Source organism: Leuresthes tenuis, unplaced genomic scaffold (assembly GCF_036924035.1).
Source record: "Leuresthes tenuis unplaced genomic scaffold, fLeuTen1.0.hap1 SCAF_5, whole genome shotgun sequence".
Taxonomy (NCBI): domain Eukaryota; kingdom Metazoa; phylum Chordata; class Actinopteri; order Atheriniformes; family Atherinopsidae; genus Leuresthes; species Leuresthes tenuis.
The window spans coordinates 6,332,238-6,351,729 of NW_027325359.1; the positions used below are offsets into that span (position 1 = coordinate 6,332,238).

The window sequence follows — 19,492 nt, forward strand, 5'->3', positions numbered from 1 at the left end:
AATCATTACTCGCTTTGTTGCCATAGAGAGCTGTTTCAAGACACCTAAGTCTGTCGTCAGAATATATGTTTACTCTTGATTTGAAAAAAGTCTTCTACAACTTCACAAAGGCAGATTTTACTCAAGTGTTACTTAAATGACTTAAATGAATGACGTTACAGAGTCATCCATTGCAAGAAGCAGTGATGAGACTGTGATGGCTGAGACTCCAATGACACTGCCAGCAGTGTCAATGTTACACTCAATGACCCAGTGATAAAGAGAAATGTATAACACACTTTTTAGTTGGTCAATAAGAGTTCAATTCTTAAATTGACCCTTTCGCAGTTAGATAATTTTGATTAGCAAAGAATTGTATCTAATCCCACGTTTGATGAAGTAACACACACAAATACCAAGACGTGTCACTTATGTCAATAACTTTAATTTTCAACAGCACACTTCATAAATAATTCATTATTGCTTTCTCTAATCTGTATTTTAACAACAGAAACTTGGTCATAGTGGGTTACATAGTGCTTGCGGGATAGTGCAGAAGACAGCATTTTCATAGATGTTCAACTGTTAAATTAAAAGCTAAATCAACGAAACAGCTAACAATTTTTTTTACAAACCTGTGCTCTATTAATTGGACTAGCTTTGTAAAGACAATTAAACAGATTAGAAACAAACAGCATGTCTATCACCCACACAAAGTGTGTCAGTAGATGCCTTTATACAGAAAAATATGCCACAAATTTATTACACCATCATAACAAATTGGAACAATTCAAAGAGAATGGATGGAGCAATTCAATGAAAGACCCGATGGAGCAAAAATATTTACAAACAGCGAAGGGGGAAAAGGCTTTTTGACAAAATGACAAACACTATTTAAACTGACACAACTGGGACACCAGTTTAGATCCAGTGTTATACCAACTGAGGATTTCATGAAATAAATAATGAGAAACAGGCCAGACATTACACAGTATAACAAGGCATAATGTAACTTTTTTTAATCATTCAATGAGGATACAATTTTTTTCTTCAGAATATTTTTTAAGATACCAACTGAAACGAGGCTAATAAGGCCTGACTCATGACACTTCAGCTCACAACACCCAAAGACACGAAACAAAGATTCTGGCCATGCATGTTTGAAATTTAAGTGCAAGCAATACAGCTGTAGAAGGACAGTTATAGTTGTTCTAGGGTCAGATACAGTACATAATGTAAGCAGGTAAAATATCTATTGTAGGTGTGTGTTTATCAATGACTCCATTTCTCCTTGAGGAATCAGAATTTCACAGTGTAAACAAGCATAGGACTATTTCCTGAAGCAAATACGGTATATCAGACATTTACATCAGTGAACAAGGCAATATGTTTGGTGCTTGGGTAGCCATCTTCATCTGGTCCACTCGCTGTTTTGATAATGAAGTTACATTTCACAGGTGGCTGAACGTACCTCCTCCTTCCACAGATAGAAGGATGAATATTTTAAATTCTCAGTGTGCCTGCGTCGTGTTTCAGAGAAGGAGCTTGTCTGGGTCAGAGGTCAACCCCTTTGACCAGTGCTGCCTCAAGGTTGAAGCTGAACTCATTTAATGTTTGCAGAATACGACAGAGGGAGTGCACAGTGGCACGGTCCCGCAGCAGAGATCCCTCCTCGTACGTCCGGGCTGTCAGAGGACACTCTGCCAGTAGAGGGAGCCACTGGGACAGAAGCCGGTCCCTGCAGAGAGAAATCACTGATGATCAGTAACTGTGTGAAAAATACCTGAAGTTTGGAATTGAACAGATGAGAGTGGGCCAATGGCAGAGTGCTTTCATGGTTAATTAACCTGGAAATCTGGTCTGTTTAATATCAGTTAAGCCGGGTGAAAGAAGTTATATTTTTGAAAAATAAAACACTTTGCAGGAACTGGTTACAATATATCAAAGATATAGTGTCAAAGCCAATCATCACTCTCGCTTAACATACAGTCAGAGGCATCTTCAGCTCCACTGTAACAAAGATCGTTACAGGAGGTCGTTCCTGCCCACATTAAAAACTCTTCACAATAACTTTTATCTTTACAAAGACTAATGGCTAACAGCTGTTTAGATTATTTATGCTGCAAAAATAATTTAGTATTATTCCAAATGTATTATTATTCAATCCTATTTCATTTCTTACTCTTGAATAGCTTTTTTTTCTTTTATTTGAGAGAATACAGCAAGAAAAAAAAAGAAAACAGCAGTTGGCCAACAACTCTCTTTTTGCTGTTTAAATAATCATATTGCTTCTACAACACCATCTGCAAGCAAACTAAGGTGGCTGTGTAAAATTCAATCTCAAACAGAGTTCAGTAATTTGCAAATCATGTAAACTTCTCATTTTACTGTAAACTAAACTAAAGACAACAAATCAAATGTTGAAAGACTTTTGAAAGTTTTGGAGCAATATGTACATCTCACAAATAAGTAGGTCAGTATCATATAAAATGAGCATCCCAAAGAGGTTGAGTCCTTTAAAGGTAATGGTGGGGAGGAAGTTCACCACTCTTTGAAAGTCTTTGCAAGCAAATAGTGCAACAATTTAAGAATGAAGGTTCTAAACATGTGATTGTAAAGCATTTGGGGACATTGTTATTGAAGTATGTTTTTGTCTTGTAGGTACAGTATCAAATTAAAAGATTAAGGGGATCAGGTTTCTGTACACAAGGGACAATGAACAAGATCCAGAAATGCTGCCACTGTACTACAGCAGCATGGCTGACCAGTTCTGTCAAATTGTGAAAGCATTTGGAGCATTGTGAAATACGCCAAATTAGACCTGTGCTCTTCAGCCACAGAAACCTAACATCGAGGAGGATTATAAAAACATTTCACCTTCAAAACAGCTGGTCTCCTTCGCCCCCAAAACACTTTGTGTTGTAACCAACACAGTGGTAAACATGCCCCTGTCCCAACTTTGCCAGCTTCAAATAAGAAAAATGTGCATCATAATCTTATATCTAAAATATATCTATTTTTTTAAACTAGTCTTTCTGAACTATTTGGTTCTCTTGCTTGAATTTTAACTGTCCATTTAAACATGAAGTCTGGTCACCTGATTCCCAGGCAGACGAACAGCTGGAACTTTCCCTCTTTTCCGATGTTTCGGGATGAGGCATTGATAGCACTGATATAGTGACACAGCGAGTCGCACGGTGGGCCCTTTGGTAGTGTTGATCCACGCAGGTCACCCATCTGATCAGCCGTCTCCATGGAAACCACTGATTTCTCTGTGGGAAACGGTTGGTGATACATTCAGTTTAGGGAAAACTGTCACACTTTGTCGCATGCTGCTTGGGACGCAACATTCATACTGACCACCACTAGATGGAGACAGGGAATAAACGGCACTGCACCAACTTACATTCGCAGTACTCACCCACAAAATCCCAAACAAACACGTTCCTCTGGAAAAGACGGTTGGATTTGAACCCATGGAGAAGGAATTTCTCCAAAGCAAGCACCAGTCCTCCTTCACCACATAACAAGACGGTCAGATTTCCCCGCTGGGGTGACAAATTTGAGAAAGAAAATTTTACAATCCCCTCATGTGTGGTAGATGGAACTGCAGTTTACCTTTACTCAAGGGAGCATGACAGAACCCGTCCTTGTACATTAAAGCCTGTGTACTAAAGATGTTATTAAAATTAATCTTAAGACCAAAATAGCTTCCATCAAGTCTTTACAGTTCTTTGAGCTGGGTTGATTCACAAGAGAAACAAACAAGGCTTGTGCTGGAAGAGCCATGGTAATGAACCATGTTAGATACAAAAATAACAAAGATTCCCCACTGTGTATTAACCATTTTGTAACTCTTTAATCTTAACTGAGCCAACAGGTTAAAGGATTATAGAAACTGTGCACACACTGTCACAGTAACACACCTCTTGTTCAGGTTTGTGGAAATGTTTAACAAGATTATTCGCTGCCTCCCTCATGTCCTCTTGTACTTCAACAGAGTGCATTCCTGAAAAGAAGAATGAGAAACAGTTACAAACAAAGAAATGGGGATGTGTAATGAAAAATAGAACAGGAGCTTGACAGAAAGGTAATACAGAGGCACAATCTGCTACTGGGATGAGCTCACAAACAAGTAGGTCAGCTGTTGTACTAAAGAATGCACTCTTTGTCAGCACGTACTGCTTCGGCTGCCAAGTGATCCCAACACTGCCCGCACGCTCTGAGATGGAGAGGCCAGCTCTGGAGGTGTCCCTGTCCACCTTCCAGCATCCTCCTCTGTACCAGGTGACACCAGCTGACCAATAAGGACTCTTTCCAAGCTGCCGTCACCCACGCCTTTTCCAAGCCATCGGCCACACGGGAACCTGAGGCGAAAGAGGCATGATAGACACAGATAGGCACAGTAGAGTGATAAATGTGCATATTTTATCTTTTTCTGTAATATCAGGAGCTACTGGTGGTATTGCACGTTTTAGTCTATTATATAAAAGACTTTCTTTTTGCTTCAGACTTATTTTCTTATTTGCCTTTGACTTGCAAAGACCCAGTTTGTGCTACAGATGAGGCACTTATTTTTCTCTGTTTGCTTTATGTTATCATGGGATGAAGCAGATCCTCATCGTAAGTTTTTCAGACATCCGCTATCTTTAACACATTATCAAACGAGAAGCAGCTGCCCACAATCTCATTCTTTCAGACTCAGCTGCGAGGTCACGATCTGTGTTAACTTAATGAGAGAAGGTCAAAGGGCGACTCTTACTTGTAGATGTGTCCTGTGATCTCATTGTATACCATCACACAGTCGATCAGACACTTGGCGAGCAGGCCCGAGTTCTCCTGCACTCCCAGCTGCAGGGTGCTCAGCCTGCCCAGGTTCTTGCACTGAAATGGGAAGCAGAACCATAATTAGAGGAGCTCTGCATGCGTCTGTTGGGCTTGTTATGGATTTATACAGTAGCATGGAAACGTTTGTTTATGTTAACAGTTAAATGAGAGGAAGCACTGATCACAAAAAGTTTAAAGCGATAAAACATTTTTTAACTAAAGTTTATCGAGGTTGTCACTGGATGTGAGGCAGCGTACATCCTGGACAGGTTGCCAGTTCATCACAGAGCCAACATGAACACAAATGAGACAATCAACCGCTCACACACACACACACTCCTACAGTCAATTTAGAATCAGCAGTTAACCTAACATGCATGTTTTTCGATTGTGGGAGGAAGCCAGAGTACCAGTGGAGAACCCACAATGCCATAGGGAGAACACACAAACTCCACGCAGAAAGGCCCCAGCCAGCATTTTTATTGCACACTATTGCACTTTAATACAATTAATCATTTATCTTTTTTTATACATTTTTTATTTATAATTTTTTCTATTTCAGTTTCTGTTTTTTTCTTGTAGTATTCTTACTACCCTTTGGCTTTACCGTTCTACTGTTGTATTGTTTATCTGTTACATTTGGAACGGAAGAACTGTGTTCTCAACTCTCTCTCTTTGACTTAATGCCCTTCAGGACATGGAGAAAGATTTAATCTTGAACTTGTGTATCAGGTCACATCCAAGTGTCTTTGTTTGCACGTCACAGTGTAACTTTAGTTCATTTTCCAGAGGGGGTGAGTACAAACCTGAAAAAAGATCTCTTGTGTATTCTTTGGGATCTGTCTAACTCCTGAATCACCCAGTTCTCCTGACACACACACCCAGGGGTTAACTGTTGCCATTGCAATGCTCAGCTTCTTCATGGGTATTATAACAACACGGTATGGTAAACCTGGAAAGACAGAGGAGAGCAACAGGCAAGTTATATGTATTCATACATTTTCTTTCACTCTTAAATCTGTCCAACAGGAGACAGTAGTGAGTTGGACAATATTTTTACAACATTAGAGGAAGTTCAATGTATGTTGTCTGTATCCAAAGGACACTGGATGTAAAACTTGGTAATGAGGTCAACTGTGTGGGGATGGGTGTTATAAAACACATTCAAAAGCAAAGTTTTGGTTTCTTTCAGTGTCCTTGAAAGCTACAAAACTTCCAGTAAATTCTGCCATTTTGCTGTTGGGCTTTACAGGACTTACAGACAGAGGTGAAGACGCGTGTAAAACAGAGGTAGTCCACAGTGTTGAGAGACAGCAGGTGGAACAAAAACTGTTCCCTTTCTTCCTCACAGAGCAGGAATGCATGAGATTTATACAGCTGCCTGTTAGTGGAGGACAAGGGTACAAAAGCTCTGTCAAACAAGCTATAAATAAAATCAAACACATTTAAAGAAACAGTATTTGTGCCTACTTGTCAACGACTTAATGATTAGTGGATTCAGACCTGAGTAGCTCCTGGTTTGTCAGCAGTTCTTTGAGATGTTGGGACAGCATTTTCTTCTCCAGAGCCAGATGGATCCATGCTCTGGCTTGACCCACCTCAGACAGACTGTCACTCATGGTCTGGATAAACCTGGAAGAACAACACACAGTCCGGCAAAATTAAACCTTTGAAACTTTGCCCACACATGTACAACAAGGATTTTTATTTTTCTCATTACCTCACGTCTTGTATTAACGACCCTCTCATGACCAAAGCGCCTTCATCAAACGTCCTCTGATCAGAGCAGTTAGATCCTGAACAAGCAGAGAGATCAGCACCTGCCATCAGTCGACATTTATCTGAATGAATCACACAAAAAAAAAAAAAAACTAAACAGTTGAGCTGTGCTCTGACCTGGAGACTCAGCTGGTGCCTCCAACTTCCCCTGGGCGGCCTGGTAGTGAAGCAGATGGGACCAAAGAGCAGACTTTCCCTGTTCAAAATAAACACATTTGTTAACATCCAAGCTCAATGTACTGTCATCTCTTTGAGTAGGACACACACTGGCAGACTTTATAGAGGACATCTCATCAGATACAGGCATGCAGGGTTTGATAGGCATGTTGAATTATGTGTGACCTGTTTTATCTGCAGACCGTGACCCCAGGTTCTCTCCAGCAGATCACACAGACCAAGGATGAGTGTGTTTTCCTGCAGGCCTGTGATGCTGGCCTCCCCCTGACCCAGTTCTGCACACTCCTTCCCCATCCTTTCCATCAACATCCGCTTGGTCTGAAAAGCAGGAGAAGAATTTGAAGCATTCCTTTGAATTGTAACGTCAAAATAATCAATGACAGCTGTGCCTCTGCCCTGTTCAGAACAGGATCGCTCACCTTCAGACGACACTCGCTCAGCAGCTCATCAACAAACTCTTTGTGCGTCTGAGTCACCGCTTGAAGAGATGGGTCAAGTATTTTAGACTGGCGAAGGGCTCTCTTTATAAATGTGTGTTTCTGTTAAAAAAAAAAAAAAAACAAGATGTACATCAGAGATAGACTTCCTAAAGACTGAGTGTTTATCTGTGTGTGTCTCTGAGCACATGAGGGTACCTGTCTGTGTTCACTGTCTACTCCAGAGTGATCGTTGACTGTCGATCTCTTGGGTTCAGACCTACGTGATGGTGTGACACGACTGGACCACCTAGAAAACAGTAAAATAATGCTCACAATTTAAAATGTTTGCAACTGTACCAGTGATTCTTCACACTGTGATTTTCGCACACAAAACCTGTGAAGAAATATTTAGTTTAAGTGATGAAATATGAAGTTTTGCTATAGGTAAACTGGGCAAAAGTGTACTCAAGTACAGCTGAAAGATTGGTCAGTTAATCAGTTAACCAATAGGCGCCTATTTTGGTAATCAAGTGTACGACAACTGTTATTCTCACCCCTTCCAGGATTTTTAGCAAAAGAAACAAGATGGAAAAATTTATTGGCAGATTAATTGGTGATTAAACTAATAATCAAATACAAAGTATGTCAAATTGCGCTCCAATTCAACCAAATGCACATGTCAAATCCTTTTATCTTTTTTCATAAGTTTATTGATAATAAAGTATATCAAAACACTGTAAGTAACCCTGTGCCCCTGTTTATAAGTATCCGTCTGGGAATCAACATTTTTTCTCACTGACTAAGAACAGAAATTAAAAGCTCACTTGTTGGTGTTCTGTGCCTGTCCAAGCACATCGGCCTGCAGCTTAGGGAAGTAGCCCGGATAGTGACGACCCTGGCCAATCTTCATGTCCAGCAGGTGGGGGTGTATGGCCGTGTGGTCAGCCTTCATCAGCCTGCGCTCAGTGGCCTGAGCTGTAGAGGCAAGCACAGACACAGTGGTTCAAGTAAGGGAGCCTTCTGTGGATAGTAAAAAGTCATTTCAGGAAGGACTTGGCAGTCATGTTAAATGTTACCACTTTAAGTTTTAAATTGCTGTGAAGTTGGTTTAGCTCTGGAGAGACACATTCATTTCAATAATGTGACTGCCAGTTTTGACAGAAAAGAAATAAAGCAGCATCTGCAAGGCGGGGATATGAACGACAGACTGAGATGTGAGGAGTGCAGCGAGGCTGGCGCAACTTCAAAGCAGGAGGTTTGAAACAGTTTCCACTGGACAGAAAGCTCTGCGCTCGGCTTAATCCTTCAGTTCATCCCTCTACAGTTCCCTAATTCTACGTCCCCCTCATATCCAATTCTACCCCATCCCCTCTGTGTTGCACCATTAGTCTGTTTTTTTGGTTCTAAATGAAATTTGTTCTTGTATAAAATGCGCATGTGGATGATCGTTTAGGAGGGGTTTAAGTAAAAAGCCTCAGTGCTTATTAGGAAGAGCGAAGAGAAAATGGTGACAGCAGAAAGGCCTAGCAACGTTATCAACATATGAACTCGAACAGACAGGCAGATGGTGGCATGCTGAACATGTCTTTAAATGTCTGGATGTGCTAATCAAAACGAAAGTCCTTTCAATTTTACAGGACTATCTATGTATAAAAGAAAGAGGTTATTCTGAGACAGTTACATTTAAGCTGCAAATGTTTTTGTGTAATTAAACATGAATGTGTAGCACTTCATCTTATTTTCATGATAAGCAGCCTCACATTACCTGATTCAAAGAACGAGGAACACTTCCTGAAAGGATGGTTGTAGGAATCCTCGTCACCCGTGTCATACAGTCGCTCTCGCTCCAAACGACTGTCAAACAGCTGCTGTAGTGGCTCTCTGTCTGCCCAGCGAGATATAACTTTTCCATCCACAAAAGAAGAAAACATGGATGTCTCCAGGAATCGCGACAAGAAGTGCAAGTGGGTTGCTGGCTGAACTGAGAGAAAGGAGCCCTGAAACAATAGGTTATGGTATATTCTGAACGTTATTCATCTGTTTGTGAAAGACATAAATTGATCATTTTCATTAGATCCATCAGTCAGTCATCTGTTGATGTACCTTGTCAAAGCTGATGGTTCCCTCTCGGTTACTCAACCAAGAGTCCAAATCCAGAGCGCTGTGGATAACAAACTCCTCATATCTGCCAAACATAGCAGCAAAACGAACAGCAAACACCTCCCTCAGTTGAATATTCAGCTTTGCTGCCTTCAGCCCTTCTTCCTCCTCAAACATGTGTCCAAGTGTCTTTCCTCCTTCTGATATTTTTCCTCCGCCACATCTCCTCGCCAGAGCCTGCAGCCTCTCCAGGACCGCCAGCTCCTCGCCTCCGAGGTTCCCGTTCCTCCTGTCCTCCATCAGGTCCTCCAGCACCAGGCTGCTCAGGTGAGTGGCAGAGGATGTGGTACTTGTGGTGGGCTTAGTGCTCATCCCTCCCTGTGGTGGGAGCCCAAAATGCAACAATACCTCACTCAGTTCCTGTATTAACTCAGTCTGATCTGGAAACAAGGGAAGGTCCTCTGGGGCTTCAACACAGTGGTTGTCAATGTCCACAAAACACAGGTTGGCCTTTGGAGAAGACAAACGAGAGAGCAAAAGTATATGAACACATTTCACTTTGCTCCTCAGTCAGATGATCATTATAGGTTTAACCAGTCATGTCTCTCATGTGGATAAAGTGGCATTTTATTAACACAAAATTGGTATTTCCTTATTAAAAGCACTCGTGGGATTTTAGCATGTCGGGGATTATCTAATGATTACAGTTATCACTGCAACAGGAGACTTTGAGGGAACTTGCAGTGTCAGCCTCCAACAACAAGAAACCTGTGTAAACCTGCTGAGCAATAAACCACAGGAAGATCTCTAGAAGAACGATAGGCACCGATTTGAAAAAAAAACTGCCTCTGCAAGCAGCAGTCAGCAGCCACGCAACCTTCAGCAGCGACCTCTGGCTGGCAGTTTAAAGCCTTGGGGGGAAAGGGGAGATGTACTATAGAGTGGACAGTTGCAGCCAACATTGTGCAGCCTCATCCTCCAAGTCTTTAGTTTTCATCATTCATTTGGTCCCACAGGGAAATGAGGAAAGGAAGATTGAGGAAGTTTCCAGTTCAGACATAACACTAAGATCTATTTTAACTATTTTCTCTTATAAATTTCAAACAATCCTGATTGATATATTTTACACTTCCTTCAAAATACACAGCTGAAAAATTAGCACAATATCCAATTCTTTAATTATTCAGTGAGTCCCTTTATTCTGAATTTGTCAAGCTCTGCGTTTTTGCTTTCATCCCCCTGGGGCTATCTTGCTGTTGCCTCTTTTCTGGGGCAGAGCGACTTCAAAGAGTATAGCAGTATATGCAGTATAGGGTAATCATGGATGCAGTTTTGGATTTGAAGCGAGGGCAGCTCTGTGGAAAATGATTGTGCCAATTGGACTAGCCATAGGCAGAGGGAGATCTGCAGAATGCACAGAGATGATCTGCAAAAGACTGCAAGAATGCCTCCCTTGCCCATTTACAAATCCCTTTGTATGAATGTTAACTGAAATATCTGCACGAGGAAATTACAAATGCATTCACAGATCATTTCTTCATTAATAGCTGTACCTCGTGCGGGAGGTGGAGGGAAGATCGCTCAGCTCCGTGTCTGCGCTGGATACCCATCAGGAAAGGCACGGGGGCATCCAGAAGGTGATGCAGTGGAGTAGAAATGATGGGCAGGTAGATGTGCTGCCACTGAAATGGGAATAGCAAAGTGGTGATGCCCTCTGCCACTGTCATCAAATGCTGGTAGTCTGAAGAGATAAGAGACAAAAAGGTTGAGACATTAGCAGGAATTAATCAACTTATAGTACCCAGAGAGGTTATCTAATGATTACTGTGGTTTATCCGCTACAGTTAATTACTTGATCAAGTTATAACATCACATTTTCTATTAAATTACTATTAAATACATCTTTGTTATGGTTGGTTTACCTAACTCTGACAATGATCTTGTGTTGCTGTAATCAAAAATGAACATCTTGACAGGACTAATGTCTAATTGACCAACCTCCTTCACAACAGCCTTCTAATACCCAAGGAGTTTCAGGAAACCTTAAAATTGTCCGTTAAAACTACTAATTTCTCAGCCTCTGAAAAAAATATAAACAAGAAATGGAAACCATTTGGAGTTAACCCCTCAACTATTATTGTAAATGACTGCATTTGACCTGATGTTTTTTGTCTTTTCCAAAATCAAAATAATGAGTAAAAAAATGTTGATGCAATGGGTGTGCTGCTCCAGGCTTGAAAGACACAATGATGAAAACATATCATTTTTTTTCTCCCTGTATATTGCAGCATCAGCACGTCACCCTCCGTCTGAAACACAGTTTGAGCTGGACATGGGCTGTGTAGTGGTAAGATTGCTGCCTTTCAAGTAGGGGTCCAGTAGGGATCCTTAGGCAAAAACCCTACCTGCCTACCAGTGTAAGTTGCTTTGGTCTGCCAAAAAAAAACAAAAACCAAAATACTCTACTTGGGTTCTCCTCTCATTGGTGCAAGCCAGATGCTTATCCTTTGTTCGAGGCATGTCAAAGTAGCCATCAAGCAGGCACTGTGTACATTTATTTCATGGTGATGTAGGTTTGTAACAGATCGAAGCTCTGTGTTAAAATAAGGTGTTTCAAGCAGTTCAGGAGCAATCTCTTCTGTGGGAGAGAACAACTCATTTTAGAAAGCATCTTATATGTGAGAAACAGTGGCTTTTTTCTAGTTCTATGTCCCAGTCAGCCTTGATTGCTGCTAAATGAAAACATTTTTTTTCCTGAAGTGTCAAAACATTATGAAAAATGAAAGTTTGCAAAACTGCTAACTGAGCCATGTGCTTACCTTGAGAGTAGAGCAGAACTTGTGTCTCCAGAAGTGCACAGGTAAGCAGCTTCACCATATTATCAACACCCAGCAAAGAGAAAGCCTCTCCAAGAGGATAGTCCCCCAAAGGAAGTTCTTCCGGCCCGGGTCGTTGGCACATGATAGGTCCCTGCACCCCGTGGAACCTAAGTGACCGTCCTGGTGGAGGCAACGGCACCTCATACAGGATGTTATGGATATAGCTCTCCAGAGGGAGGGGCGGGGGTGTCTGTGATGTCACAGCTTGGTGTAACTGTGCCAGAAACTGTCGCGAAGCTTGCAGAAAAGGGAGAGGCGTGACCAGGCAGAGGGCTTTGGATACGTACAGGGTGTCGCGTGCTGGATCAAAGGAACCAGCGCATCCGAGGCAGCCAGAAACCCCAGCCAAAGACTCAGCATCTGACTCCTCCAAGCTGCTCGCAAGTGAGTCCATGCTGGAGGTGGAGGGCGAAGAAGCAGAAGAAGATGAGGAAGAGGGAGAGGAGGCTGAGGAGGAGGAGGAGTGGTGCTCTACATGGTGCATCTGATAGAGTGTCTGCATGGCAGTGATAATCTGAGGACTGGTCACCTCCTCGTAGAAGGTATGAACAAAACCGTAGGAACGTGTTCCTTCATCAGAAGCAAGTGTAAATGAGTGAAACTGAGGGTCAAGTATGTCTGCTTGGGTACGGAAGGATAGACCTCTAGGCATACAGAGCTGAAAGCAAGAAAAGCAGGAAGGAGCGAAAGTTAACACCAAAAATTCATTAAAAGGCCAAATAGTTCATCTAACTGCAGTTGCACTAAACTGAAGCTATTCGTGAGATATAAATGCATTAAAAGTACTCATTATAGAACTTGCTGTTTACAATATCTGTGCGGTAATTTATTTACAAGGAAGAAACTTACAAGAAACGTAAGAAGCTTGGTATTCTTCTGGAAAATGTAAATACAAATATACTTATTCTCTGAGAAGTTAAACATTTGTTTTATATTAAATGGGGAAACAGAGGAATATTTACATCAAATTAGATGCCAACAAAGAAAAAACAAGTATTATATAGATGTGGAGTAACCCTCCCCCCCAAAAAAAATTAATTAAGACAAAGAAGCTGTTATTTCTATGAAACTCTGTCCTCTGGGGTGTTTTTAACAAGAAGTTAGGAAAAAGAAAGCTAAGAGCAAGATTCCAGCTCCATCTGACTGTTCTCTAAAGCTGTTACTTTCATCATCCTGACCTGATTTTCCACCAGTGAACAACGAGCATGCTCTGCATATTCAGGCATGAAAAGAAAAATACAAAAAAAGAGGCACCAAAAGTTAACACCTCCCACCACACTTCTCTTCTCCCCATTGTGCATTTTCTAGAAAGGATTTTCAAATCATAAAAACCTGATATTTAACTGAAAATAGTAAGTTATAGTAAGAAAGTTGGCACAGGAGCAACACAAAAGTGGGTAACTGGCCAAGAAGAAAAATGGCCGAGAATTTGGGGATGACATCATTATAAAACATACAGAGATAATATAAAAATATTTCATTTTATTCAGAAAACAATCATTTTTCTCAGTTTCAACATGTGATAAACTATATCTTATGAATATGGCCAAATATCTCAGATACTTGCAAATCACTGGGTTCTATCTCAGTTTAAACAACGTCTCAACTGTTTTGGGAAATGAGGCTGAATGACATCACTACTTCTCAGAAGCAACAAACATTTGCCTTCGAACAAGAACAACTTGTTCTTCAATATCTGTGACAGTTCTTCAAAGTCACAACATGTACAATAAATCAATATCTAACCATGTTGACAGCATCTTTGTTGAAGGGGTTCCTGTCTGTGTTCTCGGGGTAGTGCACCAGAACCTTTGACTTGAAGGACCGGCGAATGGGGCTCTGCTCGAAGCTCTCCCCTGAAAGTCAGACACAAGCAAAGGGAGGTGCAGGGGTTATTGAATCAGTGCACGTGGATAGTTCACCTTGATTTAGTGCTGAATCTGAATTTATAAATAGGAACAACAGAGGACATCTCAACATGACAACAGCTTTGAATTATGACAGCTTGCGGACAAGACATCCTTGTTGGGTACAGACTAGAAACCAAAAATGAATGTCTTGTTAACAGCAAGTAAAATTCTGCTGCTAAAGAAGGAAAAACCCTTGCAAAGGTTACATAACTCATCTCATTACCATAAAGACAGATTGGGGAAGCAAACACTGCTCATCACTGACTCTCTGCAGCAGGAAACTCTGTATGCATACAGCTCCGTGGATGAAAATATTCTGATTTTTAATTAACTTCATTTGCACTGAAAGCAACAGAACCCTTCTTTTTATTCATCATAAATTCATGCATGTATTGCCCCTGCAAAATTAACCTTGTGCCTGCTTCTAAGTTACAAAGTGTTGTCTGCGTGAGCATGAATGGCTGAAAAGCATTGGTCAAAAGTGGGAGGAGGTGACAGATCTAAGCTGTCTGTATGATTCAGACTGTATCATCAGCTGACTTCAGTTGATGATGTGCTTTCGATATTTATCCACTTTCCCAGGGGAATCACTTGAACAGTGCTCATCTCTCTATTCCCTGTTTCACCAATACACCATAAAAACTCAGACATATTCACAAACATCACTACAAAAGAAGAATGAAAACAGCTGCAAATGGCAAACTGACAGCCTTCTCTCAGCTGCCAGCTCTGACGCACTCTTTCAGCTTTCAGGAAGGTCCACCTCACCTGCCTTCAAGATGACACACAGGCCCCCGAGACAGGAAACTGCAGCAAGCACCACTTCAAGTTGGATTGAGTGAAACAGGTAAGTGAGAGGCAGTTATGATAGGGGGAGTCTGTGCTCTTTGCTAAGGACACAGATTGGAGCTGGCCCTGACTGAGAGGGAGAATCAAGCCTTATACCGAGTTGCCATGGCATCCATTTCCGCTCTGGTCTCGAAGACAGCGATCAAGACAAAGCTTGTGTGCTTGTCATCGTTTACGTCAGCCTGGGTTTCGTCAGCTGACACAATTAAAACCCACTCTGCTCCTGGCACGAGTTCCCACCAAAGTGTTGGTACAAAAAAAACACTTTTAAATGTCTTTTACAGAGCGACAGAGAAGAGGGCAGTAGAGGGAGGTTTGTTTTGTGTTTGAATGGAAGCTTAAACGCCTGGTTCAGTTGGGCTGTAATTAGCATGTTTCCTGCTCTTAACTTGTTAACAGATACATACACAAACTCTACACAAGGTATGTAAGATACCTGTTGAATGCTTTGCATCATGAGTAATAATTTTCCCCGTTGTGAAATTTGGCATTTAGTTTAAAAATTCAACATTTGAGTGCTTTTTAATTCACTTTTGACTTAAAAGCTCCCCAGCTTTCACCCAGAGTACATGACAGTCCTCCGAGCTGGTCTTTTTAATATCAAATATTGAGTTTCATCTTCACTCAACAGTTTAGAAATGTATAACCATGAGTGGTTTATGTCCCTAAATCAGGCACACATAGCCATTATGGTAGGCATCACACATCTTCACCAGCTGAACTGACCCATTCATCACGTAGTCACAGGAGTTGAAGAGGACAGATATAAAAAGAGGAGGGAGATTAAAAATGACAGTAAGCTGGCACTCACTGAATTCATTACTGAATTACACACTTGTCCTTCCACTGAAGGGGAAATATATGACACAAAAGAAAAGGGACACATTTTGTTTTTTGCCTCAGTCAGAGACACAGATGCAGCATCAAGCAGCATCGGGTTCCTGAAAAACTATCTAACTCAAGATGGATTTTCAGCGAACGAGCAGTACATCTATTAATAGACAAGTGTATGCATCCCTCTGCAGTCAGCTCTATATTATAAAGCATCGCTCTTTGGTCAGGGAGTTCTCACCCTGCACTGATGTCATCCCCTTGTGACTGCCATCGGGCCCAAAGCCTCAGCCATTCAGCATTCCAACAGGCAGCGTCATGTGAAATTTGATTAGGCTGCAGAAAACAGAGGCATCTATTGAGAAGCCAACAAGAGCAGATAGTCTGTTGGTGGGCATTCACTAATTACACCCTCACACCAAAAAGATACCATGTCACTTCATGTTAGACTGTATAAGGCCAGCGCAAGCAATTATTTAATTCTGGATGTCTTGTTTGCTGAAGAATACGTGTGTAAAGAGACAAAACACATTCCCACAGAGGAGGAAATCCCTTCAAAGAAGCAAAGCCCCCGGCCCCGGACTGAAGTGACCTGCTGTTATATAAGCAGATTGGGGGAGCTCATATATACAATCCACTTGCATGGTCACTCACAGCAGGGGGTCAGCTGTCAACCAACTGGTTAGCTAGAGTTCTACAGAGCCAGTACCATACAGAGCTTGACCTAAATGTAGAGTTTTCTTATCTGATTTGGTGCGTTAGTTTTAAGCAAAGCAGTCTAGTTACAGCCACCTTTCCCCGAGGAGCCGCTCTAAATGGAGAATACAGGGTGTGACTATTGTCTGCTGCTCCAGAATTTAAACCTGGAAGTGACGTTCAGGGCATTCAGCACACTAGTGTGGTTCTGCTTCCTTACAAAGCTGCTCCACTAAAAACACACACACAGCGAGACACGTGCCAACATCACACACAGCCCCTCGGGCGAATATCGGTTTTAACATCCAGAAGAAACCAACGCCACCTGATATTTCTTGTTCTAAGTGTGCTACACACCACAAATAAACCCTTTACAGTTGTTTTCATTACTGTAGCAACCGTCACATCCTAGAACTCAAAATCATTTCCTGTCACCTCCTTCACAATCTTTGGCTTCTGGTGGGAAAAGGGAATGATGTGTTTTAGATCACAGATGTACAAGCTATGTCTACTTGAGACCAAGAAGCTATCACATAGATTAATCACTGCTTTGTGATTCTCAGAACAGTGTGTTCTGGGAGTTTATCCTCACACACACTCACGAACACACAGCCCTGCCTTAACCCTGAATCTCTGCCTCGATTCTCCAGCTGTGTTCCAGCTTCAATGTCCAGGACAGGATGCTGTTGTTCTCTTTCAGTTCAGCCCGTTCTCTGCTGTGTTTCTGATCAAGGTGTAACAGCGGATGACTTGCAGAAACCCACATATATTCCCTACAGATTGACAATGCTATCTTCAAGATATGATAAAATCACAATGAGCTGGACTGCAATGTGTTTTCTCCAGTCAGAGCACAGACAAAAAAAGGTTGTGGGGTTCAAAATTGTGGAACGGTGATTTTGAATCTAACCACAATGCTTTGGATTAATAGGAAATGGCAGTTCTCTTGAAATCTGTATTTTATGTCATCCAAATATGTAGAGAAGGATTTTTCTTTTTGTTACATAAATATTGGCAATTGGCATATTTTTCAGTCAAAATGTAGGGCATCCATTCAGCGGGCTACACACAGATAATAATGTCAACAGCGCTGACAGAAAATAGAAAAAATATTTCAAATGACTGGCATCCCATCACAAATGGTCCCTAATGAAACTGGTGCGTGTCTGACATGACAAACACAATCTCGGCAGTTAATATGTTTTCTTTTAAATCATTTTTACTGAGCATCTACCTGCTCCATCATCCGGCTCCAGGCCCGTCTCCGAGTCCAGTCCACACACAACAAAATAGTGGGCGAAACGGCAAGAACCCGATCCACCCGCGGCCGCTGCAGTCCTGTTCATCCTCGACGCGTTAATGGTGTGAGAGCTCCGTTTACTTGTAGGTTAGTCAGTGTTTTGGGTGATCATAGCGGATGAGGCTCATAATCTGAAATGTCCCTTCTGATCGGTGCAGTGGGTTGTGTTGAGTCGCTCGCCTGAACTCGCTGATCCACGGTCTGACTGTGATGGACTCCGGAGGATCCAACGATGGTCATCCCGTTTGTTCAGAAGGGGAGGAGGCTGGATGGAGGGAGGAGGGAGGAGGGAGGAGGGAGACAAAGACCTAAACGTAACATCGTCACAGCTAAATCAGCCTCGTTTTGAAAGGCTGTTGTCGAAATGTATTTTCTAACAAATATCAGGAAATTTTGCAAATTGTGCACATTTTCTTAGCCTCAGATAACTATGAATTCCTCAGAGATTGATATTTTCGTCCAGCTTAAATGTAATGTTACTTAATTGGAATTCATGAATCAGAATTAGAAACAATTAGAAAAAGAAAACGAATACAAGTGGGAGGTCAGAATTTGAAATAATTTTCAGTCTCCATGCATTTTATGAGTAACATTAGGAAATATGGGTGCCTCCAGCTTTGTTTTACCTTTAGCTTTATTTATTATTACATGATCTACAACAGATAAACTAACACTTAGAAAATAAGAAAAACACTGACCCATACTGCCTATGGCGTTTGTACCTAAATCAAAATCTTTCAATCAAATATATGAAAAGAAATATTTTGCTGTTCAATCTATGTAAGATAGCTATTGTGTATTATGTAAAGTGAGATTATTTTCCGTGTAACAAAGTTGAGAATCCGACTATTGCTGGTGTTCGATTAGTTTATCTCTAGAGATAGGTGAATTCCCTAATTTGCAGTTGCATTTGAATGCAACACTAGATGTGGTCTATGCGTTTGACTCAACAGCTGCGTTAAAAGAGCTGGACGCAGCCAGTATGATGTTACTCACTGGTTTGTGAATGCTGGCATTGAAGTGTCGGGTTCTGCATTCAGCTGTTGCCATTTTGCTACTTTTGAATCCAGAAGTGACCCTATTTGGACAAGAAGGTGGAGCTGGGCAGTGATACTTGAAGATATATTTTAGGCATAACATATATTCAAAAGGATAACAATCTCCAAAATAACTGCTAAAAGGATTAAAAGTGGCTGATGACATAATATCTTGGGAGAAGTTGATGGTTTTTGAATGGGAGAGCGCCTAGTGGCCATTCGTGGTACTGCTTTCTGAAGTCACCGACTGCATTTCTGACTGCAGATGGTGACGTCCATCTTGTATATATTTATCTGTATAGTTTTATCCATCAGCTTTTCGAGCTTTATGCCCTCTGAAAACACAGGATTCAAGTCTTCTCACTATGTCAGTTCTTTTACAGCCACACACTGGGGAGACTTTTTTTTAAAAAAAACATGCATAGTAAAAACCTTTTCTATAACCTGCCTGAAATTTCTACACAGAAAGCTTCTTATACTTCACTTGAACACAAGCAATCTGAATTTACTATATTTGTTTATAAAATACTGAAATATTCCATTATGATTCAGAAATACCTAATATTAGTGTTGTTGAGCTATTAATTATGTTTTATGCATCTCTTTTACCACTTTTGAAAAGTGCATCATTATCAAACAAGTTTAAGGGTTTGTAAAGGCTATCAATCATACCGCACACTAATCATTGTGCTTATTATGGGAACACACG

At 41.2% G+C, this 19,492-nt stretch overlaps 1 protein-coding gene across 1 annotated transcript; it reads right to left on the reverse strand.

Moving 5' to 3' along the window:
- Positions 1–387: 387 nt before the first annotated feature.
- LOC140306965 (DENN domain-containing protein 5B-like) lies at positions 388–17,986 on the reverse strand. The gene is made up of 21 exons (XM_072385627.1): positions 17,681–17,986; positions 13,907–14,016; positions 12,101–12,818; positions 10,835–11,022; positions 9,285–9,791; positions 8,947–9,178; positions 8,006–8,156; positions 7,398–7,488; positions 7,182–7,301; positions 6,928–7,080; positions 6,703–6,781; positions 6,527–6,602; positions 6,310–6,438; positions 6,066–6,187; positions 5,613–5,758; positions 4,742–4,863; positions 4,162–4,346; positions 3,906–3,988; positions 3,401–3,527; positions 3,077–3,251; positions 388–1,717 (listed from the first exon to the last, which is right to left on the reverse strand). Exons 1-21 carry the CDS (start codon positions 17,790–17,792, stop codon positions 1,534–1,536), a joined length of 3,810 nt encoding a protein of 1,269 aa, XP_072241728.1. The 5' UTR covers positions 17,793–17,986; the 3' UTR covers positions 388–1,533.
- Positions 17,987–19,492: the final 1,506 nt, after the last annotated feature.

Excerpts from the sequence above, each read along its gene's own strand:
- LOC140306965 (XM_072385627.1), bottom strand. The coding sequence starts at position 17,792 with ATGAACAGGACTGCAGCGGCCGCGGGTGGATCGGGTTCTTGCCGTTTC. Across the intron at positions 7,302-7,397 it reads TAGACAGTGAACACAGACAG|AAACACACATTTATAAAGAG; the intron begins GTACCCTCATGT and ends TTTTTTTAACAG. Across the intron at positions 1,718-3,076 it reads TTCGTCTGCCTGGGAATCAG|GGACCGGCTTCTGTCCCAGT; the intron begins GTGACCAGACTT and ends TTCTCTCTGCAG.